The sequence below is a fragment of the Ascidia mentula genome, chromosome 3 (assembly GCF_947561715.1).
Source record: "Ascidia mentula chromosome 3, kaAscMent1.1, whole genome shotgun sequence".
NCBI lineage: Eukaryota > Metazoa > Chordata > Ascidiacea > Phlebobranchia > Ascidiidae > Ascidia > Ascidia mentula.
This window is the reverse complement of record NC_138568.1, coordinates 9,195,258-9,219,831: the sequence shown is the minus strand read 5'-3', so window position 1 is coordinate 9,219,831 and position 24,574 is coordinate 9,195,258. Positions and strand designations below refer to the sequence as shown.

The window sequence follows — 24,574 nt, the reverse complement described above, 5'->3', positions numbered from 1 at the left end:
TTATGATAAAATTCGCAGTTAATAAATGCGTACTTTTCACAGGTACAAACGGAAGTATTCCAAAAACAACTTGGTAATTCTTGTAATTTTACAGTGTTTGTACCGTCGTTAAGTGTGATTCTTTCTGTGACATGTCCGCTTTTAAAACATGTGAGACCCACAGTGTTTTTCAACGAGTATATGTCATAGAGTTGAGTTGACCGCAAGGCCATATAAAAATAAGACAGAGCAGACACAACTACTGGGCCTCGTACTAGCCCGTGGGGCATTTATAAATGGTCCGCATATTAGCAAAACAAATTATTGACAAACATTTCAGGTAGCCTTAAGCCTCATGTACAGAGAAATGAAGTTCGGCCCGCAAGCAATAATTGTCGCATGCTGGTATTGCGCCTTTGTCAAAGTTGCAACTGATGCAGTGATATGTACAATTGCACTTGTTATTTGTTGATGATTTGTTTATCTGCACACTTTTAGGCCGACCAGTAAAAAGTTAAAGAACTATTGGGACTTGCTTCCGTATTGTTTTAGCGATAAGAACAAAAACGATGGAAGAATCTACGCTCAGTGAAAGAAATGTGACGTACAGTGTTTCTATCAAGGTATCGTACCAGGTTATATAGTGAAAAAGTAACTCTTACTTTAATCATATTTCAAAGCAACCCATCGCCTATACTTCACTAAAATATTACCATACTTCACTAAAATATTACGTCAGTCGCAATATAAACTATAGTTGTCATACACATAACGTATACTCTGTACTGCCAAGATAACGCATGAATAAACGCAACTTTACTCACATTTTTAGACTGACGATGCATATTCGGAAGCGGGAACAAACTCAAGCCTCTTCTTAAACCTGGTTGGTGAGAAAGGTGAATCCACAGGTTGGCAAAAGTTAGACCATTTCTGGTCAAACGATTTCGAGCCGGGACAAGTGAATCATTTCAAGATAAAAACAATAAACGTGGGTCTTCCAATCATAGTCAAAATAAGTGAGTAAACTTTTACGTGCAATTGTTAACATTATTGTACTGCGGCACAACTTCATTAATTAAATTACAGGTTATGTCAAAAGCATACAAGATTAACCTGTGGCGATTTTCAGTGATAATTAATTATAGTTTTCCAACAAGTGATAAACTTGTTTCCCTAACTAATAAGGTTTACCTTACACTTATCTATATTTAAAAGAATAAACATCATCAAAACAAAACGTAAGCAACAGAAACATTGTATGAAGCGAGTGATATGACAAAACACACTAAGATATTTGTTGAGGAAATCTGTCATCAAAAAGACCCTGATTTTTCGTGCTGTTGCAAATTTCTTTACTTCACAGAACTTGAGCATGGTAGTGGTCACGACGATTGGCTGTGTGATCGGATCGTTGTGAAACTTGGCAACAAGCGAGTTGAGTTTCCTGTTTATGATTGGGTGGAAGACTGTATAGCAGTGACGCGTGGAGAAGGTCGGTCCTAATTGCTAAAACGATGACAAATAATGTTGTAAATTACATATTTCAATTTTTGTTATCAACCAGCATCCTTTAAAAAGTGTAATTTTTTGAATGAACATATGTGGGACCTGTTTTTCTCGGCGAAATATGAGCACAAATATACGTATACGAGTACAAGACATCAATACAAACTGCATAAGACTGAATGTAATTTGAAATGCTAACACAGGTTTCAAACGAAACTGTTAACAGACTGAGCAGACATGAGAGGGTCGACCTTTGTTTTCGACTTTTTTCAGCCTTACTTCCACAAAACGTTACTAACGAGTATGTGCGATCTCTGAGAAGCCAGGAGATCAACGAACGAAAAGTGTTATTCGCTTGGTCTGCGAGACCAACAAGGGATCAGCTTGGATGGGGCATGAATCGCGTGATGGAAGCTCCAACCTACGAGGATCTGCCGAAGTTTTTCAAAAGGGATGAAGCGCGATATAGCGATCTACAAAAATATCGCATGAACGCTTTACTGCAATCATACGCACACCGCATATCCTGTAAGATGTGATATTGATTAAAATAACAATACATAACGAAGTTAAAATCGTTTTTGCAAAATATAGCTATTTCTGTTTTTAATAAGACAAGGTCACTGCTTTGACCTAATGGATTTTAACAGTGCAGCTTACTAATGAGACCTATTAGGTTTGGCCCTGGCAGTAACTCACCAAACAACATTGTTTACAGGCCACTATTACAAATGATGGTAATAATTGCTTTTGTTCGGCATGGAACGACGATAATTTCTCGAAAAATTTAAGCACGAAGGGCCGTATGTACACAGCACTTTGCGACGGCGGCTTGGCAGTGAATTTATTGGCGTCAGACAAAATAATTAGTTCGTGCCCACAAATAAGTGTTTTCAATCACGATTGTTTCGCAGCTACTGTGCTGGGTTTGTCGACGTTGGAAGACTACCACCGACTTTATAAACATCATTCTCTAGAACGAGCGAAGCCTAATGCCATGGACGGGTAAATGCATGAGGCAGTTCGCAAACATTTGCGTCGCATGCTTTGGCATTTTACAAATTGTGTCGTCTATTCTCATAACATTAAAATTTGGTCGTTTGTTTTCATTCTGAATCACACCAATATGAAATAAAACATATGCTTTACTGTTATGTGTTCAGTTGGGACACCGACGAATACATGGGTCGAGTGACATTGAACGGAATCAGTCCCCTTTCCTTTTACCGATGCAACGAGCTGCCTACTGGGTTTGACGTCACAAACAGTGATTTGTGTGGGTTGCTCAGAAAGGGAAAGACCCTACAAGAGGAAATGGAGGTGTGAAAGTTTTTGCGCTCTGAATCCCATGTACTGGAATTAGCCCAAAGATGTGTTGTGGAATGATAAATCAAATGGTGCTATTTTTTTGAAAACTGGGTATTTCTAAGACCTTTTATATCAAAATTAAACACTGTATTAAACAGAATAATTTGGTTCCTTAGGTAATTTCCTATATTCCTCAATTGATTTTCCCCCAGTGGAAGCCGCCATATAATAACTGTTACTTTCACGTTTGTAACACAACATCATAACTATTTTACCTTGTAGGCTGGTCTTATCTACGTTTCCGACTACAAAAGATACCTAGAGGGAATTCCCCGCAATCACGACTTCGAAGGCAGGCCACTTTATTGTGCAAACGCAATGGGGATGTTCTATGTGCGTCCAGACAAGAAATTTGTCCCGATTGCTATCCAACTGGTTCCAGGCAACCGCGAATATCTCTTTACACCGTCTGATAACAAGTACGACTGGCTTCTGGCGAAAATGTTTCTCAGATGCGCTGAGGGAAATTTTCATCAGGTGAAATTAATTTAGTAAAATTAATAATTGCGGTTTAAAACTAGGGTGTATGTTTGTCCATGCGAACTTCAATTTCTAAGCACCAATTTCTACGAAACAACAAAAAAAAAATCGTGATAATATTTGCTGCGCTAAATCGATGCCATTCTTTAACTGTTTTTTGAGGATTTTTTCAGTTATAAATTTTTTTTATCATACTACTATTATTGCAATTGCTTTATTTATTATATACTTTACAAAGGGTTACCACAAATATTATTTATGTTCAATATTTGTTAAATTTCTGTGTGATTGCAAAGCAATATGGGGAGTTTCGTTTTTGCGCAGACGTTAATTTGTATATTGGAAAACTACCAGACAATACCACAACTGAATTATACGTTAATTTTATTGTATATGAAATCAGCACAATCCTCAGAAATATGCACATGGTTACTCAGAATAGACACTTCAATCTTAAAAAAACTGTTTTAGTGGATTGTTCACTTCTTGTACACACACGGTTCCATAGAGACTTTCAGCATAGCTCTGTTCCGCTGCTTGCCGAGATCCCATCCTGTCCACAAACTTCTTCGTCCCCACCTTAAATTCGTGGCGGCCATCAACGTTGACGCAAGACAGAATCTTATTCCTCCTGAAGGAAAAGCAAACAAGGCTCTTGCAGTTTGTAAGCATTCATTTGCGTTAGGTTACGATTCAACCCGCTTGCATTGCAAGGTGTTATTGCAGCCCACGTCCATAACAGTACAATAGATATACAGAGCATTTACACAGAAAGCTTACATTAATGTTAATCAAAGTAAAACGTGCTCCTTGGTCACCGATAAAAAAGTACAAGCAAAAGCATTAGAGCAAAGCAAATTTAAAATTATAACTAGCCCATATATACAGATGCGCGTTTACTTACAAACAAAAAATTTTACTTTTGTGCAGCTGCGTCAGAAATGGCTAGAAAGATTTACAAAAGTATGTTTAACTTCGAGGACTTGGTAATTCCCAAGTTAATCAAGAAACTGGGCAAGTACCACACAAATACCTTTGTCATGTCTATATACTGATTACATGATAAGTTTATTTTGTTATTGTCAGGATTGGACGATCGGGATCTTCTTCCAAATTACTTTTACCGAGACGACGCCCTAGAGCTCTGGGATATTATGAAGAAGTACGTCGAAAACGTGTTAAGAAACTATTACAAGTGCGATAAGGTATGTAAAAGTAACCGAAATTTTGTGAGCACGCACTCATATATAGCGTATCTGTTCACTTGAACATTTTTCATACGTTTTAGGACGTCGAGGAAGATCACGAGTTGCAGAATTGGATCCATGATGCGGCTATAGAAGGAATAGCCTGGCAGGATGGAAACACAAGGGGTGTTCCAGAGAAGATAGGCACATTTGAACTGCTTGTAAGTACCGAGTGCTGATGCAGCGCAGAAGCCAAATTTGAGTTCCGACTGAGTTTCTGCGACATCTGCCGTACACAAATGTTGTTGTTATCCTGTCCGTATGGCCGGCATACTGCGACTCATTTAAAAAACAAATGATAATACGACATGATTAGCAATTAACAATCTGTTTTGCAAAAGTTCTAACGTGAATTTTTTTATTCCTGTGCGTGAAAGGTTTTAATAATCCACGTCAAGTTACGTTTTGCGGCTCCGTATACGTTTAAATTTAGTGCTCTGTACAGGTCTCCTTCCTCAGGACAACGCAAAAGATGTAAAAAAATTAAATAATTTTAGCTGCCAGGCCTAATAATTAATCAGAATTGCTCTTCTAGCTCTTAAGTTTCTAAAGTTTTATTTGAAACCGACGTTTCGTCTGCCATCCGGCGAGACATCCAGCGATGGATAACATTGGCACCGCTTTCCAGCGGTTTACAACAACTTGTTGTAAGTGTTACGCCCCGCTACACTCGTGGTCACGTGACGACACAAGCGGTGCCAATTTTATCCATTACACTTTTTTCTTGTGTTTTTCTTACGTTTTTCTTGCGATTTTAGTGTTTATGCGCTTGTTGCATTCTTATTGACATAACCCGAGGAGGTCTCGCCGGATGGCAGACGAAACGTCGTTTCCAAATAAAACTTAGAAACTTAAGTGCCAGAAAAGCAATTCTGATTAATTAAAGAATTGTTGGTAAATGCTGCCTAATCTTGAGAAATAAAATGGATGCATACTTTCTATCCCAACTCAGCTTGAAATTTGCCTGACTATCATGTTCACGACCTCTGCACAACATGCTGCCGTCAACTTCGGTCAGTTTGATACATACAAGTTCATTCCCAGCGCCACAGGGTCTATGAGGTTGCCTCCTCACAAAAAGGGGGAGGTAGGTACACAAAAAATTAGTTTTCTTGAGATTCTGGACAGAAATTGCAATCTACGTAAAGTGGGCAATTTCATGTGAATTGATTTATGCTTGCAGGGATCAATGGAGAGGATTATGTCGACTCTTCCCGGAGTAAGAGTTAGTGGAACTTTCATCGCTTTTGCGTTTATTCTTTCCACGTACTCAGAAAGCGAGGTGAGTGTAAGAGCATTATATATACTTGGTAACCAAAACAATTTACCCCTTCAATCACTCCGAATTTTAAGTAATTAACACTTCCACATGTTATAGGAAATAATCAGTGTTCTTGTACATATCATAAAAGTAATAACCTAACATCCACCGAACATTTTTTTCAGGTTTTTCTTGGAAACTTTCCTAAACGGCTTTTTACTGACGAGGAAACTTTGGAATGTCAGAGGCGATTCAAAGCTGATCTCGACCAGTTCTCGGAAAGAATCAAGGAACGAAATCTTAAGTTGGATCACCCGTATACTTACCTTCTACCAGAACGCATTCCAAATGGCACTTCCATATAAACAGTATTTATCCCAAACTATCAAAACCATTTCGGAAAATGTTGGATATTGCCTGTGAATTAATTTACGTACATATTTGCTACACTGTGTCAAGAACACAATTTTCGCAACCACGTCTGCCTCGTGCTTGGTACGTGTCACTGCCTTATGCTTTAATGCTGGTTTTTGTAAGATTGGTTTGTTTAAGTATATACATGTATAGGCTACATAACTTGTACATAATTGCTACAAATGCTTTAGGTAATAAACTGTATCATATGAAAAATGTGCACTGACAGGCTTCTTGGAACAATGTTTAACAAGTTGTTATTAAAATCCCAAAGTGCGCTTCAGCAAATACTAACCTTCCATTTATAGATTTTCTTATCCAGAGTGTTTTTTGTTGCTTCACTGGGTCATGTAAGTACATTTGCACGCTCATTAGGCCTTGTCGCAAAAACTGTAATCAAACCTTTGATTTATAGGAAGGTGTATAATAAACGAAAGTTTCCTTAATAATTCTTGATGTTTGCTTTTTTAGTTAATAGCGTGGGATGTTTAAGAATCCCCGCTGCGTCGTCCTTTCAATGTTTCATTACTGCACATAAGGGCCGCGCCACAGTTAGCAAAGCGAACTCAGTTTGGGCAAAATAGTTGAGAGGTAATTTAAATTCAAGGTGGTAACAATCTGTGACTTATTTCTTTGGTCATTCATTTGGCGATTCTTTGTTTGCCTATCGTTGTTACAATACATACAAGTGATCCGCATATTCGCCCTACTGCTATCATACTACAATTACAATCCGTATGTACTCATGGAATTCGTGAAACCCCACGTCCATCGCTTTCACTTTAATGTGCTTTTCTATTCGGCGTGATTCTTCCAATGACAAAGACACTTTTAAAGATTCCCTCTCCTAGCTTTTAGCATTAATAATCCGCAGAACATTGGCTTTAAAACTTGACATTGCTGTTTGAATCCGAAGTGTAAATGTTCCCTCTTTAATACGAACAAGATAGTCAAAACAATGGTAGAGGAGTTGAACAAGAGCAATTGTTGAGATTGTTCGGCTTTTAATCTCAACAATTGCGCTTATTTAACTCCCCGCCTTTTTTTACTTATCACAACTTCACCGTACCATTTTGCCGGTTCGCCTTCATTTTACACTGAAAATGATTGAAGAAAACACACTTATTGTGCTGTTAGCAAAATAAAATTATCCATTTTTTTAATAACGGGTTAACCCTGATGAAGTCACGCCGAATGACAGAAGGAAAAACACAATCTACGTTACTTTATGACAACTTTGTTTTGAAAGTGATGCTGTCTGATTGATAAGCGGGAAACTATACAAGCAACAACCACTAAAAGTCAGGGCATGATTTCCGGAGTGACGCGGTTTGTTTGCGCCACCACCATGCGCAATACAAGACAAAAAGTACCACCGGTTGCGCCTACGAGCTATACCAACGGGATATAAGAGCGCTTCATCGAATGAGCAATGTTATGAACAGCAACAGCACGATTTGCATTACCATATGCAATAACCATCAACACTGCCTGAAATATCGGAAAAGCTGTATTTTGGTAATAAAGGCAATACCGCAGTACAATGTTACTTTAATAATCTGAGGACAAACAATTTAATAATCCATGACAAAACCTAAGAGCTTGCAAGTTTTGATCAGCATTCAAAAAAGTTTTTGTTGTGCCTATATGATAAGCAAAAACCTTTCAGTTCCTTTGCACCTTTATGTTCATGTTACTGTTGCAATGATTGTGTTATGTTTTTAATCCGTGCAATTAAAGACAGATAGGAAGTATGTGGCAGATGTTGATTTCCTATATCTTATTTTCAACATTTTTGTTTTAGCAAGTCGATATATTGAAAACAAATTCACTGTTGCAGCCGTAATGTATTTGGCGAATAAGAGGAATATGACCGAAAAAAGTTCAATCGTTGAAGATAATGTAACGTACAGCATTTCCATTAAGGTATTTTAATCGATACGGCGAGAACATAATAACGTATTACCTTTTTCAAAATGGTCGCATGTCAGTTTAGGGCAAGGATTCACGCAGTCTAGTCCCAGAAATCGTTTACATTAAAATCATGTAAATTAAACGATTTCAGACCGACGATGCATATTCAGAAGCGGGAACAAACTCAAGCCTTTACATTGAACTTGTTGGAGAAAAAGGTGAATCCACAGGTTGGAAAACATTAGACCATTTCTGGTCAAACGATTTCAAACGCGGACAAGTGAATCATTTCAAAATAAACGCAATGGACGTCGGTCTTCCCATCATAGTCAGAATAAGTGAGTAGCTTGGTCTGTATTTATATTGTTTGCTATGGTGACACCCTTTTGTTGGATCTAAAATAAAGGAGGTGTGCGCCTGATACAAACACGGTAAACATTGATTGTAAATAAGCAGTTCAAAAACAATCGTTTTTCATCATAGCAATACCCTATGATTTATGACGCTGCCAATTACCACAGAAATAAATAGTAATCTTTTCACAGCTTATGCCCTTGGCATTTTACCGCCCAATGTTGTGCACATTTTATACTTGTATATGTATATCATGTTGAAGGTTGTCATGTTTAAGACGTTTCGGCAATAACTTATTCCATCATCAGTTTTTTTTTCAAACTGATGATGGCATAAGTTATTGCCGAAACGTACATGTTGTCGCTCTTTCAAAGAGAAAACTTTGTACAAGTTTAAACCCTCTTTACTCCACAGAGCTAGAGAGATGTATGGGTCGTGACGATTGGCTGTGTGATCGGATCGTTGTAAAACTTAAAAACAAACGAATTGAATTTCCTGTTTACGATTGGGTGGAAGACAGCATAGAAGTAACGCGTGGCGAAGGTTTGTCTGCACATAAAGACTGCCTATAACGATTTAGTTCATCAAGAGTATCAAAATAATTTCCAATACAAGACAGTTCCATGTCCGAATGCGGTTTTTATTGCAGCCCTTCTTCCGCAAAACGTTACCAACGAGTATGTACGATCTTTACGAAGCCAGGAAATCAACGAAAGGAAGGTGTTATTTGCTTGGTCCCGAAGGCCAACAAGAGATCAGCTTGGATGGGGAATGAATCGCGCGATGGAAGCTTCAACCTACGAGGATCTGCCAAAGTTTTTTAAAAGGGATGAGGTTCGCACAAGCGACCTGCAGAAAAGTCGCATCAGCGCTTTACTGCAATCAGTTGCGCATCGCATCACAGGTGAGTCGTGGTACTGGGGTTTCGGAATGAGGTTTACTTGTGGCAGAGAATGATTTAATCAAACAATTCCCACATGGTCATGATAAAATCTTATCTTTTTAATTGTTTACAGAAAAGATGATGATGTGAGTTGATTGCATGCTCATTATGTTTTATAACAGCAAATTTTAGCAGTTACACCACAAAATAAACGTTTAAATAACGTTACTGTGGTTAAGATTTAATATTGCTCAATTCTTCTCGTTGCTATTTTATGTCGAATGTGCTATTAAAAAAAATTTTTAAAAATTATACTTAACGAGATGTTGTGATATACCACAAGTTTAAATAACGTTATTGAAGTTAAGATTTAATAATATCGTCGCTTTCCGATAGTGAAGTTATCATCAAACATTAAACATCAACACTTCCGACTAATGTATATGTCACCCAGCACTTTAATAAAGCCCAATCGGGCAATAGACCGACATATAATGGTCAAGAGAGCGTTGATATATTTTCTCATTTTGATGGTTCGCAGGTACTGTGCTGGGTTTACCAACTTTGGAAGACTACCACCGACTTTACAAAAATCACTCTCTGGAAAGTGGGAAGCCCAATGCTCTAGACGGGTAAATGTTTAGGACAATACAACGGTAGCTTTCCATAAACTAGTTCAACTCATTTGTTTTGGTTGTTGGTGAATCTATTCGTATGCTTTTGCAAAACCATTCATGCACATTTAATTATGATATTTCATGTGCATTCATTAAGTGTTTCATTGTTCCTTCTGTGCAATGTATAATCAGTTTACAGAACGTTCAAGTTTATTTTAGCAAGAAATATGCTGGCAGTACCAACATGCATATATAGTGATAACTTTTCTTCAGTTGGGACACAGACGAATTCATGGGACGAGAAAAATTAAACGGGACAAGTCCCCTTTCCTTTTACCGATGCAACGAGCTGCCCCCTGGGTTTGACGTCACAAACAGCGATGTGTGTGAGTTGCTCAGAAAGGGAAAGACCTTACAAGAGGAGATGGAGGTGTGAAAAAACAAAACTTATTTTACTGTGATGTCATATTTTTAGCATTTCTTAAACTTCGCAACTTCGCAAATTTCTTATTTCATCGCAACTTGCACAAACATTGAGCATTGATCATCACTTTAGTGAGAATAAATGGTGATTTCGATACTACACTGATGACCATCACATACGGCCTAGACATGTTCTGCTCCAATGTGCCAGTTATACCTTGACCGTTATATCCACTTCAACCGGCCACCAATTTGTTGTGCATATTCATACTATACCTGCATCGATTGGATACCACCAGTTTGCTTTGCAGGCTGGTTTGATCTACGTGTCTGACTACCGAAAGCATCTAGAGGGAGTTCCCCGCAACCACGATTTCGAAGGCAGGCAACTTTATTGTGCGGATGCAATGGGGATGTTTTATGTGCGCCCAGACAAGAAATTTGTGCCGATCGCCATCCAACTGGTTCCAGGCAACCACGAATATCTCTTTACACCGTCTGATAACAAGCACGACTGGCTTTTGGCCAAGATGTATTTCAGATGCGCTGAGGCAAACTTTGAACAGGTGATCTAAGCCTTAGTGAACAAAGCATTTGATATTACTTACTCTAAATTAATAAACTAATACTTTTTGAAAGCATAAAATATACTACATGAAGTGCAGGAGTACTCTGTAAATCAATCAAGAACTTGGCCGTCGATTGTTTTTTGTGCCAGCCTGGCTTTTTAAACATAGCCTACCATATACAAAAAACACAAAACAAACACCAATGATTTGCAATGACGTAGTAAGTTAACACTCAAAATGAATACACTTACTTTTGAAAAAGAGCACGAATCGTGGAAATAAGAACCAAACAGGATCTCTCTGATTTTTTTTCAGTGGGTCGTTCACTTTTTAAACACCCACAGTGTGATAGAGACTTTCAGCATAGCTCTGTTCCGCTGCTTGGCGAGATCACATCCTATCCACAAACTTCTTCGTCCCCACCTTAAGTTTGTGGCAGCCGCCAACGTTGACGCTAGACAGTATCTTATTCCACCTGAGGCAACAACGAATAAGGCGCTGGCAGTGTGTGAGTATTGGTTTTCATTGCATTTTTGAAAATATTCTGAAAAGGAGGCCATAGGGAATTTCTTCACGATAATTAAATGATGTAACTAAAAGGGCAACTTAGGAAACCATAGAAGTAGGTAAATCGCTAGAATAAGCAAACTGTACACAACAATGATTTTTTGTGCAGCTGCGTCAGAGATGGCTAAAAAGTTTTACAAGAGTATGTTCCACTTCGAGGACTTGGTAATTCCCAAGTTAATCAAGAAATTAGGCAAGTACCACATCAGTAGCTTTGTCATGTCTCATGCTGATTACATGATTTATTGTCAGGATTGGACGATCGGGATCTTCTTCCAAATTACTTTTACCGAGACGACGCCCTTGAGCTCTGGGATATCATGAAGAAATACGTCGAAGGCGTGTTAAGAAACTACTACAAGAGCGATAAGGTATGTGAAAGTAACAAGCGAAGATGCGTTTAATTTTGCAAGTAATAACCCCCATGGATAGTTTTATGCTTTGATAATTGCGATTAATATGTGACATTCCCCTCCAGGACGTCGTGGAAGATTGCGAGTTGCAGGATTGGATCCATGATGCGGCTACAGAAGGAATAGCCTGGCAGGATGGAAACAGAAGGGGTGTTCCGGAGAGAATAAATACATTTGAACAGCTTGTAAGTGCTGTAATATGAAACACTATTAGTAAGCTTTTGCTTTATTAAGAACTTTAAGGTATAGTACAGTGCTTCTTAATCTGTTTTGTTCGATTCCGTATTTTTTGAAATTGACTTTTATATAATATTAATATCACGTATCAATGGAAGGGATTGGTCTTTTCTTTTTTCAATCAAGTCTTTAATAGTAGCCAGTAAGCTAAAACTAACTCTACCACTTAACAACCATTATCGCGTAACAGTTACCATTGCGACCAAATTGACATTTAATTGACCACTTGTAGTCGCATTTTATCGACAAAAGGCCAAATCTTTGCTGAAATTTACCGTAATGTTTTTGCACACTGAAATACTAAACATGGGTTGATCGCTGATTGGTCGTCTGGTAGGTATTCTAAAAACTTCTGCGTTCATCTTGCCAACCTTCCACGCCCCCCAATTTAGCGACACCTGATATAGATTCATGTAAGATTGAATAATTTTCACTCAAATAACTTGCTCAATAATCAAATTTGCATCAAATCAAATCTGTTAAAATGTGCTCTACATGAAAATAGTCTACGTGAAATCATCTTTCAAACCCATAATCACAAACATTCCACATGTGATCCCACAGCATGAAATTTGCCTTACAATCATCTTCACCACCACTGCACATCATGCTGTCATCAACTACGGTCAGTTCGATGCACACAAGTTTATTCCCAGTGCATCAGGATGCATGATATTGCCTCCTCATAGAAAGGGGGAGGTGAGCATACGACAAAGACATATTAAATACCGGTTCAAAAATTCATTTATATTCTACTGGGAAATTAACTGCTTTTTTCAATACAGGGAAAAAAATACGTTAACATGACTTGATTCATGCTTACAGGGATCGATGGAAAGAATCATGTCGAGTCTTCCAGGAGTAAGAGTTAGTGGAACTATCATCGCTATTGCGTATATTGTTTCCATATACTCAGAAAGCGAGGTGAGATCAAAGCTTGATGCCGAGAAGAAGTCGGCATGAAATAAAAAAAAAATAATAATTTGTTGCAAACCGAATATATTTTGCAGGTTTTTCTTGGAAACTTTCCTAAACGGCTTTTTACTGACAAGGAAACCTTGGAATATCAGAGTCGATTTAAAGCTGATCTCGACCAGTTCTCGGAAAGAATCAAGGAACGAAATCTTAAGCTGGATCACCCGTATACTTACCTTCTACCAGAACGAATTACAAACGGCATTTCTATATAAACAGTGTTTATTCCAATTCACAAAAAACTATCAAATCCATTTTGCCATATGTTGGATGTTGTATATGTACAACTCATTTACTATTCTTGCTACACAAGAACACTATTCATGCTACACAAGAATTTTTTGTGGCACATCTATTTTATGCAAGTACATTTTCACGCCAGTTAGGCTTTGTTGCAAATACTTTAATCAAACTTGTTATTTATGGAAAGGATAATAAACAAAAGGACGTTGATTAATTCTTGATGTTGGTGTTTTTGGTTTGTTGGCGTGGGATGTTCAAGGAAACCCCGCTCCGTCGTTCTTACGATGTTTCTTTACTTCACATCAGGACTGCGCCACAGTTAGCAAGGCGATTTCTCATATAAAGCAATGTAATTGCTCGTTGTGAGGCAAATTTAACAATTCGTGCGGTTAGAAGTTTAATATAATAGTCAAATTGATAGTAGCAACATACTGTCACCGATTTTATCAGTCATACAGTTGGTTCCTCTTTTTTGACCCATTTCCTTACATTTCATATACAACTGATCTTGTACAACCACATATTCGCGCTGCTGTTGTGATACGTATGTAGTTACGGGAACACGTTATTCAGATTTAAAGTGAATGTTTTTCAATGTTTGCTGATATCTCTGTTTTTGCGCATTTCGTGAAACCCCACGTGTCCACTCTCGTTAGTGTAACTTCCAACTTTCCGTTGTAATTTCTCATATCACAAAGACTCGGGCGTTATGGAATTTATTCACCCCAGTGCGAAATCTGACAAAGGGTATAGTGTGAAGTAACATGCAACTTTTTGTGTGTATGTTATCTTAAAGCATGATAACCCACAGAACATTGCGTTTTAAGAACTCAGGACTTCGGAGCATTCGACTTGGTTGCTCGAATCCGATGTGTTCATGCTTCTTAACATTATGCGTAATCTTTAATTTGCACAAAGTTCTTAGATGGCACGTTATTTACGTAGCTGTCTGTCGTTGATTTCCAAATCAATTACTTAAGTCAAAGAACTACGCCAAACCAATGCGTCATATAGCAATAATTTGCATGCGATGATGAATTCACGGATTCTGGTACATCCTATGTGTTCAATGCTTTGCTCAGAGACTGCTAACATGCATGGCCCTGTTAGAGTGCACGTAGGCACGATCACTGACCAGAAAAAATACGTGATAAGATATACGATAAACAAACATAGACAAATCAAATAAATTCGTATTGATCAGCATGATTGGCGCTTTATTGGTTCGCGTTACAAATCTGCGGGATGTATAATTTACATTTTTTTTGTTTCAAAAACGAAAAACAAAATAACAACTCCACAATCAGTGACTTACACAAACCAATAAAAGTGATTGAAATGCAACTTATCTGGCTAAAAAGTGATTGAAATGCAACTTATTGTTATGCAAAAATTTGCAAAAAATATGAGGAAAATTGCTTCAGAATAATCGTCCTTTCGCCACAAAAAATATGTAAGTTTTAGAAATTTAGATAATGGGTTAAGCATGATAAAGACCAGCTAGATGGAAGATGAAACATTGGTAAATAACGGACATTATTTCGATGTTTCATAAACATCATACCAGAAAAACAAACAAGAAACAACCGCACACAAAAGTCAGGGCATGATTTCCTGAGTGACGGGATGTATTTGCTCTACCACCATAAACTACGACATGGAATGATACTTTTCTGGCGTACAGGCTACGAAAGGGATGTCTCATCGTTTGAGCAATATGGTGAACAGTAACAGCACGATTGGAAATACCACATGCATGCTTTGGTTAGTACCATAAACATTGGCTAAAATATCGGGATATATATCTTTCAGTTACATGAAGGGGATGTCGCAGATTTGTGATATTTAATAAAATTTAGAGACATTTTTTTCAAGCTTTGAAATTTTTTAGCCTGCTATAAAGTGAGCAAAAACCTATAGTTCCTCTTCACGTATTTAGTTCGCGTTACTGTTGCAGTGATTGACTCAGCGGCTTGTATTCTGTGCAATCAACGACAGACAGAAAGCGTGTGGTAGATGTAGATTTCCGTTGTCTCATTTCCAACATTTTTGTTTTAGCAAGTCAATTTTGAAAGCAAATTCGTTGTTAAGGAATTGTTGCTATTATGTTTTCGGCGAATCAGGGGAATGTGAGCGGAAATAATTCAATCTTGGAAGATAATGTAACGTACAGCATTTCCATTCAGGTATTTTAATAGAAACGGCGAGGATATAAGTAACGCCGTACTATGGTATTACATTGTTTTTAAACAATGATCGCATGGTCAGTTTAGGACAAGGGTTCCATATCTTCTATGTAAAGAAATATATTTAATTTCGTCGGCCTTTATTGCAATCAACAAATATTGTTGCTGTGATTTATTTTCTTCCGGCACCTAACCATGTTAAAGCAGAAAAGCTGTGTGGCTTTTTAAAATATATGAACATTCCGCATTGACCACTGTATGAGGTCTTTATTTTAAAATTTAAAAAAAAAGAACTTACCAGGATGTGCACTAAATGTGGTGTCTTGGACGACTTTGGTCATATCTTTCCTAATTCCATGAGCGTCAATAGAGATTATGTTGCATCCTTCCTTTTTCCTGCGTTCCCCTTATGGCTGTCTTAGAAATCGCTTACTATAAATTGATGCAATTAAACGTCTTCAGACCAACGATGCATATTCCAAAGCGGGAACAAACTCAAGCCTTTACATTAAATTGGTTGGCGAGAAAGGTGAATCCACAGGTTGGCAAAAGTTGGACTATTTCTGGTCAAACGATTTTGAGCCGGGTCAAGTGAATCATTTCAAGATAAAAGCCATAAACGTGGGTCTTCCCATCATAGTCAGAATAAGTAAGTGCCTGGTGTGTTTAAATTGTTTGCTATGGTGACAGTCATGACACTGCAACAACCACAGCAATAAACTTCTTAACTTTTGCGCTTTGGCACATTTTTCCTTCCTTGCACATTTCTACATGTAACCTAGTCCTAGATCATGTTAAAGGTTGTCGTATAACAATAGAAACTTCGAAAAATAAGTTAATATTGCCTGAAGTTATTATTTACGTGACGCAACATTTTTAAGGCACTATAACTTGTTGTCACCCTTTTATATCCAAACTTTACATTGTGGCATCTTTAAACAATGTACTCCAAAGAGCTCGGGCATCGCAGTGTTCAGGACGACTGGCTGTGTGATCGGATCGTTGTGAAACTTCAAAAGAAGCGAATTGAATTCCCTGTTTATGATTGGGTGGAAGACATAATAGAAGTTACCCATGGCGAAGGTTTGTCTTTATATTTGGAACTACCTATAACAAAGTAGTTCAATGATTATCTGTGTGCTAGTTTGATTTTTGCCTTTTTTTTTGCGTACGTTGCAAATATGCTTGTAATAGGAATACATATAAGGAATACACTACATATCATTGTAATGGTGCTTTTGGTTGCTTATATACCGGATAAGTAATGTGTGTAAGAAATTCAATATCAAAAACAGGTATTTCAACATAATTTTTTGCAGCCCTTATTCCGCAAAACGTTACTAACGAGTATGTGCGATCTCTAAGAAGCAAGGAAATCAGCGAAAGGAAGGTTTTATTCGCTTGGTCTCTTAGGCCCACAAGGGACCGGCTTGGATGGGGAATGAATCGCGTGATGGAAGCTCCAACCTACGAGGATCTGCCAAAGTTTTTTAAAAGGGATGAGGTTCGCACAAGCGACCTGCAGAAAAGTCGCATCAGCGCTCTACTGCAATCATTCGCGCATCGCATTACAAGTGAGTCGTTCTATGAGGTATCGGTATGAAGTTTACCTATGGCAGAGAATGATTTAATCACAATTCCTGTGTGAGCCTGAATAAGACTACATATTTTTTTGCGAATAAAAGGAAAATTGGAATGGTGCCTGTTAGGTTGCATGCGGATTACGTTTTATTATTGCATACAGTAAGTTTTCGGAGATATAAGTTTAAATGTCGCTGTTGGGGTTGCTTTTCGATATTGGAATTTTTTTAAACTTTAAACAACAATATTTCTGACTTATGTACATGTCCCTCAGCACTCTAAAAGCTGCATCGGACAATAGAGCGAAACATGATTATCATTCTTAAAGATAATAGGCATGTTTTCATTTTCATTTTGATGTTTCGCAGGTGCTGTGCTGGGTTTGTCAACTTTGGAAGACTACCACCGACTTTACAAACATCATTCTCTAGCAAGAGGGAAGATCAATGCTTTAGACGGGTAATGGAAATTTATTTGTGTTATTTTATTAGTGCAATCACTTTAAGGTGTTACCTTCTTCCCTTTGCGTAATATAAACAAGCAGTTTACAGTAAGTATAATAAGTTCAGTAAGTAACAGCAACTTGCATATATTTTTCTTCAGTTGGGACACCGACGAATACATGGGACGAATGACATTGAACGGAATCAGTCCCCTTTCCTTTTACCGATGCAACGAGCTGCCTCCTGGGTTTAACGTCACAAACAGCGATGTGTATGAGTTGCTCAGAGAGGGAAAGACCTTACAAGAGGAAATGGAGGTAAGAAGGACTTACCTTGCACCCGAACCAATATAAAGGCGTTGTACAAAAGGCGTCGATATGACCACTTTGGTTTGCAGGCTGGTTTGATCTACGTGTCTGACTACCGAAAGTACTTAGAGGGAGTTCCCCGCAACCACGATTTCGAAGGCAGGCAACTTTATTGTGCAGATGCAATGGGGATGTTTTATGTGCGCCCAGACAAGAAATTTGTGCCAATCGCCATCCAACTGGTTCCAGGCAACCACGAATATCTCTTTACACCGTCTGATAACAAGTACGACTGGCTTTTGGCCAAGATGTATTTCAGATGCGCTGAGGGAAATTTTCATCAGGTCATAGAAGTTAAAGTGAATAAATCATTTGGTAATACGTGTTTGGCAAGAACAAAGAGATTATTAATAGGATTACGCAAGTTACTATATTTTTAAACTGTATTTTCTTTGTCCTTTTTCGGAATTAAAAAGCAAAACGCACTTACATTAAATTAAATCTGCAATGGCGCCCGCAATACAAAAAGAATAATTTGATAAAAGCAACCCACCTATAAGAATATGCTGAACGTAAATCAGCTTGTTTTTGGGCCTATCTGTGTCAACACACTGAGTTAACACAATTAAAATTCATCTGCATGGAAAAGTTTTATGTAATGATTTTTGAGGCATTTAGCGAAATTCATGGGTTTCCAAAAACATGTCACGGTTTGTTATGTTAGCTAACAAGCACCACATTGAAACTCTTAATTTTTAGTGGGTCGTTCACTTCTTGAACACGCACGGTGTGATAGAGACTCTGAGTATAGCTCTGTTCCGCTGCTTGCCGAGATCACATCCCATCCACAAACTTTTACGTCCCCACCTTAAGTTTGCGGTGGCCATCAACATTGACGCAAGAGAGAAACTTATTCCTCCTGAGGGAAAAGCAAACAAGGCTTTGGCAGTGTGTGAGTATTGGTTTGCGTCACATTTTTCCGATATTCAGGAAAAGAAAACCATACGGACATTTTGACAAGACATTTAATCGATGTAAACAATTTGACATTTTATTAAAATAACATAGAAATGTATAAATCGTTTAGAAAAACAAACAGTATCCACATGTAATAAATACGTTTCATTTGTATAGCTGCGTCAGAGATGGCTAGAAAGTTTTACAAGAGTATGTTCCATTTCGAGGACTTGGTAATTCCCAATTTGATCAAGAAACTGGGCAAGTACCACACAAATACCTTTGTCATGTCTATGTACTGATTACATGATAAGTTTATCTTGTTATTGTCAGGATTGGACGATCGGGATCTTCTTCCAAATTACTTTTACCGAGACGACGCCCTTGAGCTCTGGGATATTATGAAGAAATACGTCGAAAGCGTGTTAAGAAACTACTACAAGAGTGATAAAGTATGTGAAAGTAACAAGCGAAGATGCAAGTTGAAATATAGAATATTATGCTTTTATAATTGCAAATATGCGACATTTGCTTCAGGACGTCGTGGAAGATTACGAGTTGCAGGATTGGATCCATGATGCGGCTATAGAGGGAATAGCCTGGCAGGATGGAAACAGAAGGGGTGTCCCGGAGAGAATAAGTACATTTGAACAGCTTGTAAGTGCTTTAATATAAAAGACTATTCAATGGCACGATTTAATGACAAATTTGTATTTGTTTTGTTTTATTTACAACGTTAAGATGTAAATTCATTTACGAATGGTTTCTACCCAACTAATTTCCTTCCAACAGCATGACATTTGCCTAACAATAATATTCACGAGCTCAGCACAACACTCCGCCGTCAACTTCGGTCAGACACATACAAGTTTATCCCAAGCGGCACAGGTTGCATGGTGTTGCCTCCTCATAAAAAGGGAGAGGTGAGTATACAACAAAGACATAATAAAACCGGTTTAAAAAGTATTTCTAATCTTGTACCGAAAAGTAAATTGTTTTTTAAACACTGGACAGAATTCACAGTGAAGAGAATTGATTTATGCTTGCAGGGATCAATGGAGAGAATCATGTCGAGTCTTCCTGGTGTAAGAGTTAGTCAGACTTTCATTGGTATTTCGTTTGTTCTTTCCACGTACTCGGATAGCGAGGTGAATAAAGATCCTAATGTAGAACAAAGCTTCAAGCGTTTTGCAGTTACGGAATTGAATGAATAACCTTGTCAATGTTCAAATATGTTTCAACGAAAATTAACCGTGGTACACGATTCATTAAAGTAATGTGGTGTTTATAAGTCACGAAACAACTAAAATGTTGACAAGAAAAAAACAATTAAATTAACGATAACGGAGCAATATTTTTCAGGTTTTTCTTGGAAACTTTCCTAAACGGCTTTTTGTTGACAAGGAAACTTTGGAATGTCAGAGGCGATTTAAAGCTGATCTTGACCAGTTCTCGCAAAGAATCAAGGAACGAAATCTTAAGTTGGATCACCCGTATACTTACCTTCTACCAGAATGTATTCCAAATGGCACTTCCATATAAATTATCTATAATCCTCTTTTTATATATTGTCTGTAAAAACTTTTATAACTGTACAATGTATTTGTGATATCATTACCTAGTAGTTTACATGAAAATTCAGTTTAGTTGTGTGTTTGTATAAACCTGTACAAATTAGTGTGTGGTGATGTTCCAGTGGCGACCGTATTCATATAAATTTAAGAAACCATGTCGGTTGATGCAGAAAGTGTACTTAAATGCTGCGTATATATGATTTAAAAATGAAATATATTGACATAAAAGCCCTTTAGCGCCGCCAAGTGAAATACTATGAAAATGATTCCAGGCGCTTAGCAACCGGTAGATGCTCGAACCACCTCACGAACAGGCGATAAAGGGATTTCCCTGTTTCATGAGTGGCTATACTTTAACTAAGGTTTCCACAGAGACTTGCCAATATTATAACTCTAATGTTTAGTTTATTTTAGCAAAAACGTTGTTACACACTAAGAGCATAATGTTTTTTGCTGGATTTGCTCTAAGACCGTAAATTTTGACACTTTGGGCTGTGTGTAGCATTGCAGAAGCACGTGGTGAACGAAACAAACGTGAGATGTAGTTCTTGTTTTTAAAATACCTCTGTGTAATGTCTTTCTGAGTATTTTAGTTCAGAAAGAATGGTATTTCCAACAAACATGTCCGAAACGCCAGTTTAACCATGCCACACATGAACAGGGGAAGCCCCCATCGCACCCCTGTGCGGTGGTTAGAGTTAACTTGGGTTAACTAAATAAAGTAAACTAAATAAAGTTAACTTGGGCCTTGATGAGTTCGTGGCCAGAAAAAAACATAAAAATCGACCTGGTCACACAAATAACAAGGTGAAAAATGCAAGATTCTTTAAACTTACAGCACCAAACAGAAAACTGCAAACGAGATGACAACCGACACAAAGATTGAATTTAAAACAAATTCTTACTAATCTAAGTAAACTTTTGCATTTGTCGTTTATGGTATTTGTGACATTGAACATTTAAAAATATGATGGAAAAGTTCTGAAATATATCAAGAGTGATGGTTTAACTTAACTTAGGATACTTAGTCTAATAATGTAATCAAACGTGAAAGCGAAAGTCATTTTCGTTTTCCGGAGCCTAGTATTTGCCATTGAGAGCAAATAATCGTTTTATTTACATTGAATCGTTGCCACAGGTACACCGCGCGTCGGAATTTTGCAAGACGCCCCATCAATTCCCTATAATGTGTCATACTACTATTGTGTAGCTTGTGTACTTGATCAACACATTGTAATTGACCTCGCTATTATTTCACCAACGGATCTTCTTTTCTTTTATTTCCTGAAACAGTTCCGTAAGTCTTGCGTGGTTTTAGGTGGGAAAGAATGTGCTGATACATAAGGCAAGTTGTTCCAAACGTAATTACAACGGTTAAGCATGCAGGGTTTCCTGTTTGTAATATTAAATTCAGTTTTTCTGCAGTGAAAGCGGCTTCGCCGAGGAAATCCGCGTGATTTTACGATAAAGGTTGAGCAATGCTCTTTCTTATGTAAATGGTGTATTGTAGCACGAACACTTATGCACACGAAGACCAAGAGAAGTTGTCAGACGCCATACACTGGAAGATCTTATATCACAGCAAGCCTTATCGATGTCAGCTTTAAAACGTCACGCCTTGTTTAAACAAGACAAAAGCAGTACATTATGTTTACATAAAATTGAAACCATTTCAGTTCATGCTGTGCTTTGTACAGCCGGACAAAAATAGTTGCGACTCGTACATTTTGCCTATATTAACAGAGTATTTGCGTACACAATGAAATGAATAACAGAAATGGGCAACATTGACTAGCTTTGCCACTTTCGCAAACAGGCAACTCTGTACAACGTTGACTCTGTCTGCTCACAGCGTCAGCGTCAGAGCAAACAGTGAAAAGCCGCATCGGTGGTATGTATTATTAAGGGGAATTTTACGAGTCCGCTAAGGCGAGGCATGTTGACCAGACAAAAGACTTTCGTTTTGGAACTGTTCGGCTTCCCGCCAACTTAATTACGTAGTCCTAAATTTCGTGGTGTCAACTGTATATTTGTCACCCACTGCAAGTGGGAAAGTCTCAGGGTAAAGAGCAAATGTTATCGAAACGACAGCATTCAACAAATACTGCTTACAATGTTGAGAAAAGAACGAAATTCGATTTTATTTGTTGTTTGAAACAAGTGTTTTTTAATACTTAATTGTGTTGCAGCTATTGTAGGATTAGTTGAGAAGAGATTTTCTGATAAACGTATGTTTCACAGCCGCATTGGTTTAAGGTATTTTGGTTAGGGCATTGGTTAAGGAAATTCTATCGTTGAATGTCACCTATACGCGCAAGATGTATCTTTAACCTACCTGCAAACTTTCAATGTATTTTAAAAGAGTTACATTAATTTGATGTTTTTGGCAGGAAAATGAAAGCTGTGTATTGGACCGTTTAAATCAAACGTAGGTCTAGAAAGTAATCAATCAAATGGCATAAATACAACTTCAAGGAATGTTGCTTCAATACAAGTCTCACGTACTGTTGCTGCTCAGCACCATTATATCCTGTTATGGAAATAAACTAGGTACATGGAAGTTGTAGCGTTTACATTTCAGAATTTCAACACGACCTACACTTGCTAATAGAAAATGAATTTTGGGTGTACATAAATGCTGTGTAGAACAATCAGATACTAAGTCTTCGTCGGCCAAACAGCCACCGCCAGAGATTTAACTATCTTCAATATTCATTTATTTTCTAAAATTGTTTGCTTGAAATATAGTTTGTTTCTCACAATATAGTTTTTACGTTCAGACAATCCAACGTTTCAAGGCTATGAGTTCTTTTTCGAGAACCAAACCAGCAACTTTACTGAAGCTGAATGGAAATGCGAGGACATCAACGCGACACTTGTATATATATTTGACAACAGCACCCAAAGCTTCATCGAACTTGAGCTGCAGCAAACAAGCGATAATTCATCCTCCACTGACGTTTACTACTGGGTTGGAGCGGAAAGCAAAAACAACACATGGCAATGGCTTGACGGGACTGTGGTACCTTGCAGCGATTCGGTGGATGTCCACTCTTGTAACGATACGTATTTTAACTGGGCCGCTGACCGACCGAAGGCAGGAAACAACAAGGCAATGGCTCTCAATGTTAGTAGCGAGACTTTATATTTTGGAGACTGGGTAGATGTAGAGAAAAGTCAACGCAATCGTTTTATATGTTTCCGAGGTAAGTTATAAAATACAACAAGGAATTCCGCATTTGGTCGCTTTTTTCAAAATAACTTAAACATTTGTGCGGACGACAAATGCTGTATCATTAGTAAAATTGGCAGGTTTTTTGACTACGTGCGAGATGCAACCACGGCAGGCCTTTATAGCAGGACTTATCAGCAAAAATTTTTGAAGGACCCTTTTGTTTGGCAACAATGAATTCAAAGACTATACTGTGTGGACTTATTTTTTACAATTTAAAGTTTTATTATTGTTGCTGCGCCATTTTAAAGGGACAACGTCATTTTTATCAAGTGGAGGATAGAATAATTTAGTATTTTGATGGCACGACTTAACTAATTACCTGCTTGAGAGAGACCTCATGAGTTAAAGTTCATTATGAGGTCTAAGAGTGTTGATTTGAAAAGCAAAGGAAACTCGATTAAAATATACAAGGTATTTCGCGCCTTACCTCATATCGGTTTTATGCTTTACTTTTTCAGAGATTTGCAGTGGAATTGTTTGTCCCGGTAAAAAAGTATGCGTTTCGAATACCACTGAGTACGAATGCGTATGTCCAGAAGGTACCAAGCCTCCAAACTGCAGTTTAGGTAGGGGTGATCCCATTAAGCTAAGTGGTTGATTGCAATTCTACACACAAAAAAATATATTAACTTGGAATCAATTTACAGCTTGCGACTCAAATCCGTGCAAAAATAACAGTACCTGCAATGAAGCCGTTGATGGATTTACCTGTGTTTGCCCGCAAAACTACAGTGGCTCCTCATGCGAATACAGTGAGTTTGAATGCAATAATATTAATATTACTTTACATACAATTAGTGCATTTCACCTTATTGATCTGAAATGTCCCAAAACAAT

The 24,574-nt window shown here is 37.8% G+C and overlaps 2 protein-coding genes and 1 pseudogene across 2 annotated transcripts; all 3 read left to right on the top strand.

Moving 5' to 3' along the window:
• The first annotated feature begins 510 nt into the window (after window positions 1–510).
• On the top strand, window positions 511–6,863 carry LOC145895029 (allene oxide synthase-lipoxygenase protein-like). Its single transcript, XM_082983773.1, has 14 exons — window positions 511–602; window positions 812–998; window positions 1,346–1,474; window positions 1,762–2,016; window positions 2,403–2,493; window positions 2,652–2,808; window positions 3,079–3,333; window positions 3,808–4,000; window positions 4,267–4,350; window positions 4,423–4,541; window positions 4,625–4,744; window positions 5,536–5,670; window positions 5,767–5,865; window positions 6,030–6,863. The coding sequence occupies exons 1-14, from the start codon at window positions 549–551 to the stop codon at window positions 6,207–6,209; spliced, it is 2,058 nt and encodes a 685-aa protein (XP_082839899.1). The 5' UTR covers window positions 511–548; the 3' UTR covers window positions 6,210–6,863.
• A 1,208-nt stretch (window positions 6,864–8,071) lies between these two features.
• On the top strand, window positions 8,072–13,457 carry LOC145895208 (allene oxide synthase-lipoxygenase protein-like). The gene is made up of 14 exons (XM_082983977.1): window positions 8,072–8,184; window positions 8,324–8,510; window positions 8,941–9,069; window positions 9,176–9,430; window positions 9,951–10,041; window positions 10,300–10,456; window positions 10,761–11,015; window positions 11,334–11,526; window positions 11,695–11,778; window positions 11,838–11,956; window positions 12,064–12,183; window positions 12,800–12,934; window positions 13,061–13,159; window positions 13,246–13,457. Exons 1-14 carry the CDS (start codon window positions 8,104–8,106, stop codon window positions 13,423–13,425), a joined length of 2,085 nt encoding a protein of 694 aa, XP_082840103.1. The 5' UTR covers window positions 8,072–8,103; the 3' UTR covers window positions 13,426–13,457.
• Window positions 13,458–15,558: 2,101 nt separating this feature from the next.
• On the top strand, window positions 15,559–20,470 carry LOC145895528 (allene oxide synthase-lipoxygenase protein-like; annotated as a pseudogene).
• The last annotated feature ends 4,104 nt before the right edge of the window (window positions 20,471–24,574 follow it).

What these genes read in the sequence shown, in the direction of transcription:
- LOC145895029 (XM_082983773.1), top strand. Translation starts at nt 549, where the DNA reads ATGGAAGAATCTACGCTCAGTGAAAGAAATGTGACGTACAGTGTTTCT. An exon ending in TCCAATCATAGTCAAAATAA is followed by an intron (nt 999 to 1,345) that starts GTGAGTAAACTT and finishes TTTACTTCACAG; the next exon opens with AACTTGAGCATGGTAGTGGT. An exon ending in ATACGCACACCGCATATCCT is followed by an intron (nt 2,017 to 2,402) that starts GTAAGATGTGAT and finishes ATTGTTTCGCAG; the next exon opens with CTACTGTGCTGGGTTTGTCG.
- LOC145895208 (XM_082983977.1), top strand. Translation starts at nt 8,104, where the DNA reads ATGTATTTGGCGAATAAGAGGAATATGACCGAAAAAAGTTCAATCGTT. An exon ending in AGAAGTAACGCGTGGCGAAG is followed by an intron (nt 9,070 to 9,175) that starts GTTTGTCTGCAC and finishes TTTTTATTGCAG; the next exon opens with CCCTTCTTCCGCAAAACGTT. An exon ending in AAGCCCAATGCTCTAGACGG is followed by an intron (nt 10,042 to 10,299) that starts GTAAATGTTTAG and finishes ACTTTTCTTCAG; the next exon opens with TTGGGACACAGACGAATTCA.